Genomic DNA, 14,155 nt, shown 5'->3' with positions numbered 1-14,155 from the left:
AAGTCTGTTTAAAGGGGAATAGGGGAGGGGTGTAAATAGCACTGGACTAGGCGCACAAATATGGCAATAATCAATCAAGGAAACATCTAACAGTCAATTAAGGAAAAAAACTCAGAACCTTATTTAATGTAAACCAGAAGTAACAAGTGCATATACACGTAAAACATATAGTCAGAGATTTTAACACAATAATTAGGTACTCAAATAGATTTGGGGAATCAAAGACTCCTAAGTTTAGGGTAAGTTAAATTGGTTAACAATTAACGGCAAGAATCATAAAAACATATAGACGGAATCATCGAAGGAAAAAATGAAAGAAAGAATCGAAGACCCTAATTTTAGGGTAAGTAAAATTGACGGAAATAATCAAAGGCAAAGTTATAATAAAGATGTGTAGCAACGTTAAATATTGAATCAAACTTTGTTCTATTTTTTAAGAATCAAAAACCCTAATTTTTAGGGTAAAACTTAGTCAGAAATATCTACGAAAAATCATACTCCCTCCGTTTCAATTTATGTGAACCCATTTGACTGGGCACAGAGTTTAAGAAAAAAATGAAGACTTTTGGAATTTGTGGTCCTAAACAAGTCCAAATGGGGCCCAGAGTATTTGTGTGGTTATAAAAGCTTCTCATTAAGGGTAGAGTTGTAACTTTAAGCTAAATTGTTACCAAATTTAGAAAGGGTTCATTCTTTTTGGAACGGACCAAAAAAGAAATAGGTTCACATAAACTGGAACAGAGGGAGTACATGTTTTGCATGCCCTTTTGGGGAACATTAAAGAGAAATATTTAACAGAAAATAGAAAAGCTATAATAGATCTTGAAAGATCTGAACCCTAGCTTTAGGGCAAATGAAGAATCGAGAAAATTTCAGAGATTCATACCATAAAGAGACGAAGAATGAACATAGATGGAAAGAAGTGAAGGTTCGAACCAGATTTGGTTCAAAGCAAGAGAGATCCACTTGCCATGTTAGGCAAGTGATTATGTAATACCATAACCGTTTAACCAGTAATAGGAGACGGCCAATAAGGTAAGGAAATAATCTATGGATTCCATTTCTAAGTTGGAATCGAAGGGGAAAATGGGATTACGGCGCTAGGGTTTCAGAGACGAAGAGAGCATTTTGGAGTTTAAGGATGGTGGATGGTATATAATGGGGGGATTAGGGTTAGGAGTGGTTAATTAAAAGATAAGGGTGAACAGGGGTCGTTGATCTTGAAACATCAACGGCCAGGATTAAAAAGGGGATTTGGGTCGGGTATAGAAACGGGCATCATTTGGTTATTGGGTTAGGAGTCATTTGGTTTGGGCTGGGACGCTGGGCTGGTGTATTGCGATAGGGGTTGGTCCGGATTTAAATAAAAAATGGCTAGATTTTAAATACCCAATTTTAAAAAATAAATAGTTTATAAAAATAATAAATACATACTAAAAATATCCTTTGTGCACTAAAATGATTTAAAATATTTATTTAACATTTTAAAAATATAAAAGATCATTTTCTGCATAAGTAATGTAAGTATACACTAATATGGGCTATTATTGCAAAGATTTGTAATTTAGCCAAAAATGTAAATGTAATTATGAAAAATGCACTAAAAATATTTAAACACTATGTTAGTATAAATGGTGAATTTAGATGATTAAATAATCATAAAAATAATATGAAAGATAATTATTGGATATTTATACAATAAAAATGCAAAAAATAAATTGATTTAATGCCCTTAAAATTATAGAAAAATTATGAAAAATAGTGCATTCTTGTAAATCCAATGATAATGCATGTTCACTATTTGAAAGTATATATGTATATTTAAAATATATGAGGAAAAAATTGTGTATCAACAGTTTCTCTGCACACGCAACAGTGCAGCAATCACTTTATGGAGCATGCCTTATACCGATAATTGCACATATCATCCCAATGACCTCACTTATATATTACCAATATGAGGCAAGGGAAAATACACACTTGCAAACTCGAGATCATCAAGTCTCTCTCTCAAGTATGCTGTCGACTTTCAAGTGACTCCAAGACTTGAAGAACAAAGCAACAATAGAACGAAGGACCAGATCTCAGAATTGAGTTTGTTATATGTCCTTAGTATTATTGTATCTTTGTTAGTGTTATCTATTTGTAACTCCTACTCAGCTTATTTAGAAGCATTCCCTAGGAGATCGCTTGTAAAACCATAAACCTTGTGTTTGTGTTTTGGCTAGAGTTAGTCAAAGTGAGCTTTGTAATAGAGTTATTACAAGTAGGTGAGGGATTAATAGATTAATTCCTAGATTATAATAGGTTGTAATCTAAAGTTTGCTCAGTTAGTGAAGTTGAAATTCTACGAGTGTAGGTCGTGATTTTTAATCCCCTGAGCTGAGAGTTTTTCACGTAAAAATCTATTGTGTCTTTTACTTACTACTATGTGTGTGTATTCTGTGGGAACTGATAAAGAAACAGGTTCTCTATACAGTTTGGTGGATCTCCTATTAGGCTAACACCTAGAAATGATCCACATGGCTGCTCCACCAAACTTTGAAGATGGACAATCAACCTACAGACCACCAAGATTCAATGGACAATACTACGGATGGTAGAAGACAAAGATGCATGATTTTATCATGGCTGAAGATTATGAGCTTTAAGATGTTATCTGCGATGGTCCTTTAGTTCCTAAGAAGACCATTGGCGAGCCAACAGTGACAATTCTAAAGAAAAGAAAGGAGTACAACTATGCTGACCGCAAAGCTATAGAGAAAAACTTACGAGCAAAAAATATCCTCGTGTGTGATATTAGACCAAGTGAATGTAACAGAATGCCTGTCAATTTGCCAAGGAGATCTGGGAGGCTCTCCAAACTGCACATGAAGGAACAATTCAAGTCAAGCAGTCAAAGATCGACATGCTCACTACTGAGTATGAACTCTTCAAGATGAAGGATGATGAGTCCATTCAGGACATAAATATTCGATTCACCTCCATCATCAATGAGATTCACTCTCTAGGAAAGATTATCACACCTCCTTTTTCCGAGGGGAATATGGAGTTTTTCCAATTAAAGTGACATTAATCCAAATGGTATTATTTATTTAATTTAGAGTCGCCACTTGGAATAATTTATGGTGTCTCAAGTTACTGGTTTATATTAAATCTCAAATCGAGGAAATTTGACTCTATTTTTGGTCTGCGAAATACAGAAGATCGGGTAAGAAATTTTGTTAACCCGGGAGAAAGTATTAGGCATTCTCGGATTTCATGATTTTATCACGGTCGCTTTAATCATACCTGACTTAATTAAGTGTTTAATTACTCATTTCAGAACTTACGTACTTTTACCTTTTACCGCTTTTAAATGCTTGATTATTTGCGATTATGAAATTATTTTGATACGAGTCACACGAACGTGTACTCATTTTATTTGGCATGTCAAAATCATGTCACGCGTATGTGTACACAATTAATCATGCTTTTTTAATTATCAAGATTATTTGGTCAAAGGCGCGCAAACGCATACCTTGATTTATTTTGGGAGCTTGCACGCCGCAACGCATAAGGCTGGTGCTGTGGATTTGGGTGTTGCAAAGGTCAAGTAATGCATAGGCTCGAAGATAGATTCAGATGGCTTAATTGATATGACATTCTTAAGATGGGCTTCAATTTCAGACACGATAGAGGCCCAGTAGGATTGATCACGGGGCATTTTAACTACTATTGGCCTGTAACATGATGAATATGAACACCTAACTAAAGTGGGGAGATTTGCTGAACCATTGATGGAGGAAACCATTGGTTTATCATTTTTACATTTAAAAAAAAACTTGAACTTGCGGCTTAGATTAGTTTTTTAGGGCCTATATTTTTTCTAATTCCATACAACGAAAGACTAATTCAAAGGAATAACCAAACCATCCAACTTTTACATTCAGCAATTCAATACATCCAATTCATTTGTTCATTAAACTTTTCTATCTTTTTGTTAATAATAATAATAATAATAATAATAATAATAATAATAATAATAATAATAATAATAATAATAATAATAATAATCACTGTTTTAATTCATGAAAATGAAACAGTAATGCACCATCAAAGTCAATCAAATGCTGTTTGAATATATAAAGAGAAATGGAGTAATGCCGTGAAAGAAGGAACTGGACTTTTTATATTGAAGAATCTGAACCTTTCCAGTACAGGGGAATCAAAATAGTGAGATGGATCCCCATCGGACATTGAAAGGAAGACCAACGGCTTGACACCTCGATCAACCTATACATCAGAACCTCGCTCTACGTTTTGTGGTTGTTTCGCGATGGTTCAAGGCGGTTTTTGGAGCAGTGGTTCGCTGCTGATTTTCGGGGAAAAAAGGTGGCTGTTTACGGTGATTTAAGGTGTTTGTGAGCTGGTTTTCATGGGTGTTGAAGCTGGGTTTTTGGTGGTTGTTTAGAAGAAGGCAGCGTCTTTTTTTTGTGGCGGTGGGAGGCCGTTCTTTTTTGGTCTATGTGTGAGTGTATCTCTCTTTTTAATTTGAGAGATATAGATTCCTCCAAAATCTATGTGCTCGTTCTCTTCCAATTGAAAGAGATGAGAGGCCCTCCTTTGTTTTTTCCTTTTTTATCCGTTCCTCCTCCCTTAGCCCTCTATTGTATCTATGTGTATAGATCTGTTTCTATATGAAGTGCTAGGCAAGAAGAAAGGACAAAGTGTGAAGAAAACATGTGATGAAAGAGTGTGCATGTGAGAAATTCCAAAGTATGTTACTAAGGATGAGAGAGAATCTTGGACATGGGGCAATTCTTGTTTGGCTCTTTTTTTTTGTTTATGTTGATTTTCTTTTCTTTCTTTATTTTTAGTTAATAAAATAAAAAATAATACTCCTACTTGATTAATATAGAAAGATAAAAAATGCTAACTATTCAAAATTCATTTATTAAAATTCTTAATTTGAAAAGGATAGAGTAGACCCTTTAAAAATATATACTCCCTCCGTTCCAATTTATGTGAACCTGTATGACTGGGCACAGAGTTTAAGTAAAAAATGAAGACTTTTAAAATTTGTGGTCCTAAACAAGTTCAAATGGGGCCCAGAGTATTTGTGTGGTTATAAAAGCTTCTCATTAAGGGTAAAATTGTAACTTTAAGCTAAATTGTTACCAAATTTAGAAAGAGTTCATTCTTTTTGGAACGGACCAAAGAGGAAATAGGTTCACATAAACTGGAACAGAGGAAGTATTTGGAACCTTTTTCTTTATTTTGAGAACAAGAACACAATTAATATGTAAAATTGTGACTATTTTTATTATTTTTAATTTATCTAAAATAAACTTATAAAAGGTTAAATAAAACTAAAATATTAAGATTAAACTTAAAAGCTATTTAAATACTAAAAAATCCAACTATGGTAAAAAATTAGGTGCTCATAGAGATCATTCCAAGGAATAAGAAAATACTTAGTGTATTACCTAGTTCCTAGCAAAGCAAAGTCAATGCTATCACATAGGCAAAGGATCTGCAAAAGCTGACCATTGATGAACTCATCGGAAATCTGAAGACCTATGAAATGAAGAAAAAGAAGGACCATGAAAGAAGAGAACCCAAAAAGGAAAAGAACCTGGTCCTCAAGGCCGACAACAATGACTCAAGTGGTGAGGATGCTGACATGGCTTATCTGGCAAAAAGAATTCAGAAAATGGTTCGCAGAAATGGAGGCATTCCAAAAAGGGGCAGCTCCAGCAGACCAAAAGGCTATGACTTGTATCATAAATGTGGGAAGGCAGGACATTTCATCAAAGACTGTCCTCTCCACAAGCAAGATCAATACAAGCACAACACAGACAAAAAAGATAAGAGGAACCCGGTTCCTCATAGGAGACTCAAGAGAAAAGATGTTGCTAACAATATTGTGAAACAAGCTCTTGCTGCATGGGGAGATTTTTTCAGTGAATTTGGGGAAGATGTTATACAAGTGACACCTCCATGATGGCCGTTGAAAGTGAAGCAGCTGAATATGACTCTATTTTTACCCTGATGGAAAAATATGATGAAGATGAAGATGATGATGATGATGTAAACTTTCTAAATGTTCAAAAAAAAATTGAAGTTTTACTCTCAAAAGAAGCTTATATACTTGGCAAATGTTCTAATTTATCCTTATCACAATCTCATCAATGATAAAATGTGTTAACTGTAAAACTAAGAGAGCTAAAACATGAGAGAGATGATGTGGTAGTCGTAATGGTTGATTTAAAAGAAACCATTGAGGACTTAAAGAAATAAAAAGATGCTCTAACTGAGAAAATTGAAATCGTAGAGCAGGAGAATGATGACTTGTTGGTAGTAGTTGTGGATCTAAAAGAAACAACTGAGGAATTAAAAAGGGAAAATAGTTCTGGGAACACCTAAAAGGGAAAGGAAGTTGCAAGTGAGGCATACCTTAAGCTTGAAAATAAGCTCAAAATGGTGAAATCTATTATGTGCGCTGAACTTGAAAGAAACAGACAACTTCAGAAAGATCTAGGCAGAGTTAAAAATGACCTAGAAAAATCTCTAAAGTGGACATGATCCTCTGATACAATCAATGCCATGTATAAAAGCAACGTGGGGAACAGGCAAGGAATCGGGTTCCAAAAGGAAGAGACTTCCTACAATCCACATAGTAAGTATGTTACTGTCCCTGATAACTGGCTTTGCACTCACTATGGTAATACTGGGCACTTTAAAGAAACCTGTAAAGCTAGATTTCACTCCTAATAGAAAAATAAAGTTTTTGTTGAAAAAGTAACTATTGCTAAAGAACATGGTTCCTCCAATAAAAAATGTGTGATGCCTGCTTGGACAAGAAAAAGTTTAATTCACCCATTTTCACATTACAAGGGACCCAAAATTATTTGGTCTCCCAAGTTTAATCGTTGATTTCCTTGTACAGGGAGCAGTGAAAGGAAGCAACCAAAGATGGTATATGGATAGTGGTCGCTCTAAGCATATGACTGGAAGCACTGATGATTTCCTCTCAATCAAAGCCCTGCAAGGAGGGAGTGTGTCCTTTGACAATGGCAAAAAAGGATACATTCTAAGAGTAGGAAGAGTTGGAAAGACACTCACGCATTCAATTGAGAATGTGTACTATGTGAATGACTTGAAATATAGCCTACTGAGTATCTCTCAAATTTGCGCCAAAGGAAACAAAGTTGAATTCTTATCAAAGACTTTCACTCTCACCAGTTCTTATGACGGGTGAAGTGGTTCTGATGGCAAAAAGATTCAAAAATATCTATCTTGCTGATTTTGAGTATTTGAACAATGGGGATCTTACATGTTTGAGTGTTTTTGTTGATGATGCTGAGCTGTGGCATAAAATATTGGGACATGCAAGCTTTTCATTGCTGAACAAGCTGGTCAAGAAGGATCTAGTTCATGGGCTACCCAAGTCAAGGTTCAAGGATCAGAAGGTATGTGATGTATGTATAAGAGGAAAGCAAGTCAGGTGCTCCTTCAAGCCCAAAAAGGAAGTAAGCATCTCAAGGACACTTGATATCCTTCATATGGATCTATATGGACCTATGAGGGTGCCAAGTAGAGGAGGAAAAAGTATATTTTGGTCATAGTTGATGACTACTCCAGATTCACATGGACTTTGTTCCTCAGAACCAATGATGAAACGTTTCCAGTTTTTGCGGCCTTTGTGAAGCAGATTCAAGTGAAAATGAGTCATAATATTGTAAACATAAGATCTGATCATGGCACAAAGTTTGAAAATGCAAAATTTATCAAATTCTATGCTGAAATTGGTATAAGTCTCAATTTTTTAGCTCGTAGAACACCCCTACAAAATAGTGTTGTAGAAAGGAAAAATAGGACTCTTGAAAACATGGCAAGGACGATACTGATTGATAGTGGTGTAGCAAAAGGTTTTTGGGCTGAGGCAATCAACACTACCTGCTATTTGATAAACAGGTGCATAATCAGGTCCCTCTTAAACAAAACCCCATATGAGTTGCTGAACGAAAGGAAACCCAAGCTAACTTACATGAGAACGTTTGGCTGCAAATGGTTTGCTCTCAATAATGGTAAGGAAGTGTTGGAAAAATTTGATGCCAAGAGTGATAAAAGAATCTTTCTTGGATATTCCCCACAAAGTAAAGCATACAAGGTCTATAAAAAAGGACTATATGTGTTGAATAAAGCATACAAGGTCTATAAAAAAGGACTATATGTGTTGAAGAAAGCATACATGTGATCTTCGATGAATCACACCACTTATGTGTGAAAGATGCACATGATAAGATGTTATCTGCGATGGTCCTTTAGTTCCTAAGAAGACCATTAGCGAGCCAACAGTGACAATTCTAAATAAAAGGAATGAGTACAACTATGTTGACCGCAAAGATATAGAGAAAAACTTACGAGCAAAAAATATCCTCGTGTGTGATATTAGACCAAGTGAATGTAACAGAATGCCTGTCAATTTGCCAAGGAGATCTGGGAGGCTCTCCAAACTGCACATGAAGGAACAACTCAAGTCAAGCAGTCAAAGATCGACATGCTCACTACTGAGTATGAACTCTTCAAGATGAAGGATGATGAGTCCACTTAGGACATGAATATTCGGTTCACCTCCATCATCAATGAGATTCACTTTCTAGGAGAGATTATTCCAAGGAAAAAACTTGTCAGGAAAATACTTAGTGTATTACCTTGTTCGTGGGAAAGCAAAGTCAATGCTATCACAGAGGCAAAGAATCTGCAAAAGCTGACTATTGATAAGTTCATCGGAAATCTGAAGACCTATGAAATGAAGAAAAAGAAGGACCATGAAATAAGAGAACCAAAAAAGGAGAAGAATCTTGTCCTCAAGTCTGACAACAATGACTCAAGTGGTGAGGTTTCTGACATGGCTTATATGACAAAAATATTTCAGAAAATGGTTCACAGAAATGGAAGCATTTCAAAAAGGGGCAGCTCCAGCAGACCAAAAGGCTATGACTTCTGTCATAAATGTGGAAATTTAGGACATTTTATCAAAGACTATCCTCTCTACAAGCAATACCAATACAAGCACAATACAGACAAAACAGTCAAGAGGAACCCGATTTTTGATAGGAGACTCAAGAGAAAAGATGTTGCTGACAATGTTGTGAAACAAGCTCTTGCTGCATGAGGAGATTTTTTCAGTGAATCTGGGGAAGATGTTATACAAGTGACACCTCCATGATGGCCGTTGAAAGCGAAGCAGCTGAATATGACTCTATTTTTGCCCTGATGGAAAAATATGATGATGATGAAGATGAAAATAATGATGACGATAAGGTAAACTTTCTAAATGTTCAAAAAAATTTGAAGTTTTACTCTCTAAAGAAGCTTATATCCTTGGCAAATGTTCTAATTTATGCTTATCATAATCTCATCAATGATAAAATGTGTTAACTATAGAACTATGAGAGCTAGAACATGAGTGAGATGATCTGATAGTCGTAGTGGTTAATTTAAAAGAAACCATTGAGGATTTAAAGAAATAAAAAGATGCTATAATTGAGAAAATTGAAAATGTGGAGCAAGAGAAAAGTGACCTGTTGGTAGTAGTTGTGGATCTAAAAGAAACAATTAAGGAATTTAAAAGGGAAAACAGTTCTGGGAATACCCAAAAGGGAAAGGAAATTGCAAGTGAGGCGCACTTTAAGCTTGAAAATGAGCTCATAATGGTACAATCTAGTATGTGTTCTGAACTTAAAAGAAACAGACAGCTTCACAAAGATCTAGGCAGAGTTAAAAATGACCTAGAAAAATCTCTAAAGTGGACCTGGTCCTCTGATACAATCACTGCCATGTTTACAAGCAATGGTGGGAACATGCAGGGAGTCGGGTTCCAAAAGGAAAAGACTCCCTACAATTCACATAGCAAGTATGTAACTATCCCTGATAACTGGCTTTGTAGTCACTATGACAACACTGAGCACTGTAAAGAAACATGTAAAGCTAGATTTTAGTCCTAACAGAAAAATAAAGTTTTTGTTGAAAAAGTTACTACTTCTAAAGAACCTGGTTCCTCTAATAAAAATGTGTGGTGCCTTCTTGGACAAGAAGAAGTTTAATTCTCCATTTTCCACACTATAAGGGACCCAAACTGATTTGAGTTTCTAAGTCTAATCCTTGATTTTCTTGTGCAGGGAGCAGTGAAAGTAAGCAAACAAAGATGGTGTATGGATAGTGGCTGTTCTAAGCATATGACTGGAAGCACTAATGATTTTCTCTCACTCAAAGCCCTCCAAGGAGGGAGCGTATCCTTTGGCAATGGCAAAAAAGGATATATTCTGGGAGTAGGAAGAGTTGGGATGACAATTACTCATTCAACTGAGAATGTCTACCATGTGAATGGCTTGAAATATAGCCTACTGAGCGTCTCTCAAATTTGCGCCAAAGGAAACAAAGTTGAATTCTTATCAAAGGCTTGCACTGTCACTAATCTTGTAACTGGTGAAATGGTTCTGATGGCAAAAAGATTCAAAAATATCTATATTGCTGATTTTGAGTATTTGAACAATGGGGATCTTACATGTTTGAGTGTTTTTGTTGATGATGCTGAGCTGTGGCATAAAATATTGGGACATGCAAGCTTTTCATTGCTGAACAAGCTGGTCAAGAAGGATCTAGTTTATGGGCTACCCAAGTCAAGGTTCAAGGATCATAAAGTATGTGATGCATGTGTAAGAGGAAAACAAGTCAGGTCCTTTTTCAAGCCCAAAAAGGAAGTAAGAACCTCAAGGCCACTTGATCACCTTCATATGGATCTATGTGGACCTATGAGGGTGCCAAGTAGATGAGGAAAGAAGTGTATTTTCGTCATAGTTTATGACTACTCCAGATTCACATGGACTTTGTTCCTCAGAACAAAGGATGAAACTTTTCCAATTTTTGTTGCCTTTGTAAAGCAGATTCAAGTGAAGATGAGCCATAATGTTATAAGCATAAGATCTGATTATGGCACAGAGTTCGAAAATACAAAATTTGGACGAATTCTATGCTGAAAATGGTATAAGTCACCATTTTTTAGCTCCCGGAACACCCCAACAAAATGGTGTTGTGGAAAGGAAAAATAAGACTCTTGAAGACATGGCAAGAATATTGTTGATTGACAGTGGTGTAGCAAAAGGTTTTCGGACAGAGGCAGTCAACACTGCCTACTATTTGATAAACAGGTGCATGATCAGGTCCCTCTTAAACAAAACCCTGTATGAGTTGCTAATCAGAAGAAAACCCAAGCTAACTCACCTGGGAATGTTTGGATGCAAATGTTTTACTCTCAATAATGGTAAGGAAGCGCTGGGAAAATTTGATGCTAAAAGTGATGAATGAATCTTTTTGGATATTCCTCACAAAGTAAAACATAGAAGGTCTACAACAAAAAGACTGAATGTGTTGAAGAAAACATACATGTGATCTTTGATGAATCATACCACTTATGTGTGAATTATTTACATGATAAGATTGATCAAGACGGAGAGCAATCAAAGGTTCGTGGAGAAGTTATTGATGTGGCAAATGAAAAGGCTGACCTGATGAGTCAAGTCAAGGAATCCAACGAAGAAGATGCAACGAAGATGTCAAGAGTGCATTTCTGAATGGGTATTTAAAGGAAGAAGTCTTTGTCAAACAACCACCTGGTTTTGAGTGTCATGAGCATCCTAAATATATATTCAAACTTAACAAGGCACTATATGGGTTGAAATAGGACCCTCGTGCATAATATTAAAGGTTGTCCAAGTTCCTTCTGAAAAATGGTTTTACAAGAGGAAAAATTAACAACACTATATTTTTGAAGAAACGAGGGAGGAACCTGCTCATTGTGCAAGTTTATATTGACGATATCATCTTTGGTGCAACAAATGATTATTTGTGTGATCAGTTTGCCAAGCTTATGGGAAGCGAATTTGAAATGAGCGTGATGAGGGAATTGAATTTTTCTTAGGTTTGCAAGTTAAGCAAACTTCTAAGGGACTGATGATAAGTCAGCAGAAGTACATTAAAGAGCTCCTGAAGAGATTTGAGATGGAATGTTCAAAAACCAAAAATACTCCTATTGCCAGTGCCACTCGTCTGGACATGGATGAACCTAGTTCTCATGTGAACAAAACTATGTACAGAGGTATTATTGGTTCTTTTTTTGTATCTCAGAGCTAGCATACTTGATATTGTATTAAGTGTGAGATTATGTGCTAGATTCCAATCAAGTCGAAAGGAATCTGATTTGAAAGCTGCCAAGAGGATTCTAAGGTATTTCAAAGGAACACAAGACCTGGTTCTCTACTATTCTTCAAGATTATATACCTTTTTGTATTTTGATGATCTAACAAACTTCACATGAGAACCAGATTGAGAACCTGTTACACATCCTCAAAGTGCTCAAGAGAACCAAGTCTTATGTCTGTCACAAGTTCCAACAACTTGAGTCAAAGAAACAGTAGAGGAAACAAATGGCTATCAGTTCCTTCGGTGACAATACAAGTCAACTCTCTACAGCTATAAAAGTTGTTGCATTGTTTCTCTGCACATGCAAACAGTGCAACAATTACTTTATGGAGTATGCCTTGTACCAGATAATTGCACACATCATCCCAATGACCTCACTTATATATTACCAACATGAGATAAGGGAGAATACACACTTGCAAACCCTAAGTCATCAAGTCTCTCTCTCAAGTGTGCTGCCAACTTTCAAGTGACTCTAAGACTTGAAGAACAAAACAACAACAGAACGAAGGACCAGATCCCAGCACTGAGTTTGTTATATGTCCTTAGTATTATTGTATCTTTGTTAGTGTTATCTATTTGTAACTCCTACTCAGCTTACTTAGAAGCATTCCCTAGCAGATTATTTGTAAAATCATAAACCTTGTGTTTGTGTTTTGGCTAGAGTTAGTCAAAGTGTGAGCTTTGTAATAGAGTTATTACAAGTAGGTGAGGGATTAATAGATTAATTCCTAGATTATAATAGGTTGTAATCTAAAGTTTGCTCAGTTAGTGAAGTTGAAATTCTACGAGTCTAGGTCGTTGTTTTTAATTCCGTGAGCTGGGAGTTTTCTACATAAAACTCTGCTGTGTCTTTCACTTACTGTTGTATGTGTGTTCTGTGGGAACCAAGTTCTCTATGCAGTTTGGTGGATCCTTAGTTTCTATCACTTTTTTATTATTTTTGGATCAAATTAGTTCGCTTGTCTATAAACCACGTAACAAATTTAATTGCACCGTTTTAGGGGTAAACAGTTACATTACCAAGTTTCAAAACTTAAAGCCGTGAAATTAAAAGAAAACTTATATGTAAAATAATGTTATCATCAATCACACTAAATTGTTCACCTCTAAATCTTTACTGATATTCGACCCACAACGTCCAGACCAAATGGTCTACTTGTTTCTGTTTCGAATTTCGAATGAAAATATTAAAAAATCGTAAGTGAAATGAAAATGCAAAAGCACTCAACGTAACTTCTCAGTCTCTAGTATGCACTATGCCGCAAATACCTCTTCATCTTCTTGTGGTCAATCCCCCTTCAAGTATGAATCTGATCCATATATGTCTTATCTAGTATCTAATGCATCAATATATATAAAACTCAGTTAAATTAAAATGGAATAATTAAACGAAAAGTCCAGTCATTGGAGGTATTGCATGTCCAACGAAAGAAAAACATTCTATCTATTGTTCTGTGTAACAATTGCAATTTATTGACTTAACTATGTACAGGTACATTATGATATTTGGCTTAAATTCTCCAAAGCCTAATTTGAAAAACCGATGTTGCACTTAACTAGAAAAAAATATGGTGTATGAAGTCTTACATATGGAGTTACCGTTATTAAGGAGCATTTTACCCCAACTATGAGATTTTCCAATCGAGCCCACCGAGTAAGAATAAAAAAAATACTAAAAAAATAAGTATGATCCACTAAAAATATAGATATCAACCAACTCCTATAAAGTTGAATTACTCATTTAAGCAAAACTTTGTTGTTTGTTTGCATTGCGTTCGTCCAATTATGTGTTGGATAAAATTTTGGACGTGTGATCAATATTTGTAATCTCAAATAGGAAACAGAAAAGGAACAGAAAGTCACTTCTTGATTTTCCTCCCTTTTTGTGGAAAGTTAATTTTGA

General features: G+C 35.6%; 1 protein-coding gene across 1 annotated transcript; it reads left to right on the top strand.

The window, feature by feature from the left end:
• Positions 1 to 5,985: 5,985 nt before the first annotated feature.
• On the top strand, positions 5,986 to 8,242 carry LOC142163132 (uncharacterized). The gene is made up of 4 exons (XM_075220386.1): positions 5,986 to 6,072; positions 6,932 to 7,081; positions 7,185 to 7,454; positions 7,697 to 8,242. Exons 1-4 carry the CDS (start codon positions 5,986 to 5,988, stop codon positions 8,240 to 8,242), a joined length of 1,053 nt encoding a protein of 350 aa, XP_075076487.1.
• The last annotated feature ends 5,913 nt before the right edge of the window (positions 8,243 to 14,155 follow it).

Source organism: Nicotiana tabacum, chromosome 8, assembly GCF_000715075.1.
Source record: "Nicotiana tabacum cultivar K326 chromosome 8, ASM71507v2, whole genome shotgun sequence".
Lineage (NCBI taxonomy): Eukaryota > Viridiplantae > Streptophyta > Magnoliopsida > Solanales > Solanaceae > Nicotiana > Nicotiana tabacum.
The sequence above is the reverse complement of the archived record's forward strand: the minus strand, read 5'-3'. Positions and strand labels throughout refer to the sequence as shown.

Bases quoted from the DNA above. Each gene is read 5' to 3' on its own strand.
- LOC142163132 (XM_075220386.1), top strand. From the start codon at position 5,986: ATGGCCGTTGAAAGTGAAGCAGCTGAATATGACTCTATTTTTACCCTG. The intron at 6,073-6,931 runs GTAAACTTTCTA...TTCCTTGTACAG, and splicing joins ATGAAGATGATGATGATGAT to GGAGCAGTGAAAGGAAGCAA. The intron at 7,455-7,696 runs GTATGTGATGTA...TTTGTGAAGCAG, and splicing joins CAAGGTTCAAGGATCAGAAG to ATTCAAGTGAAAATGAGTCA.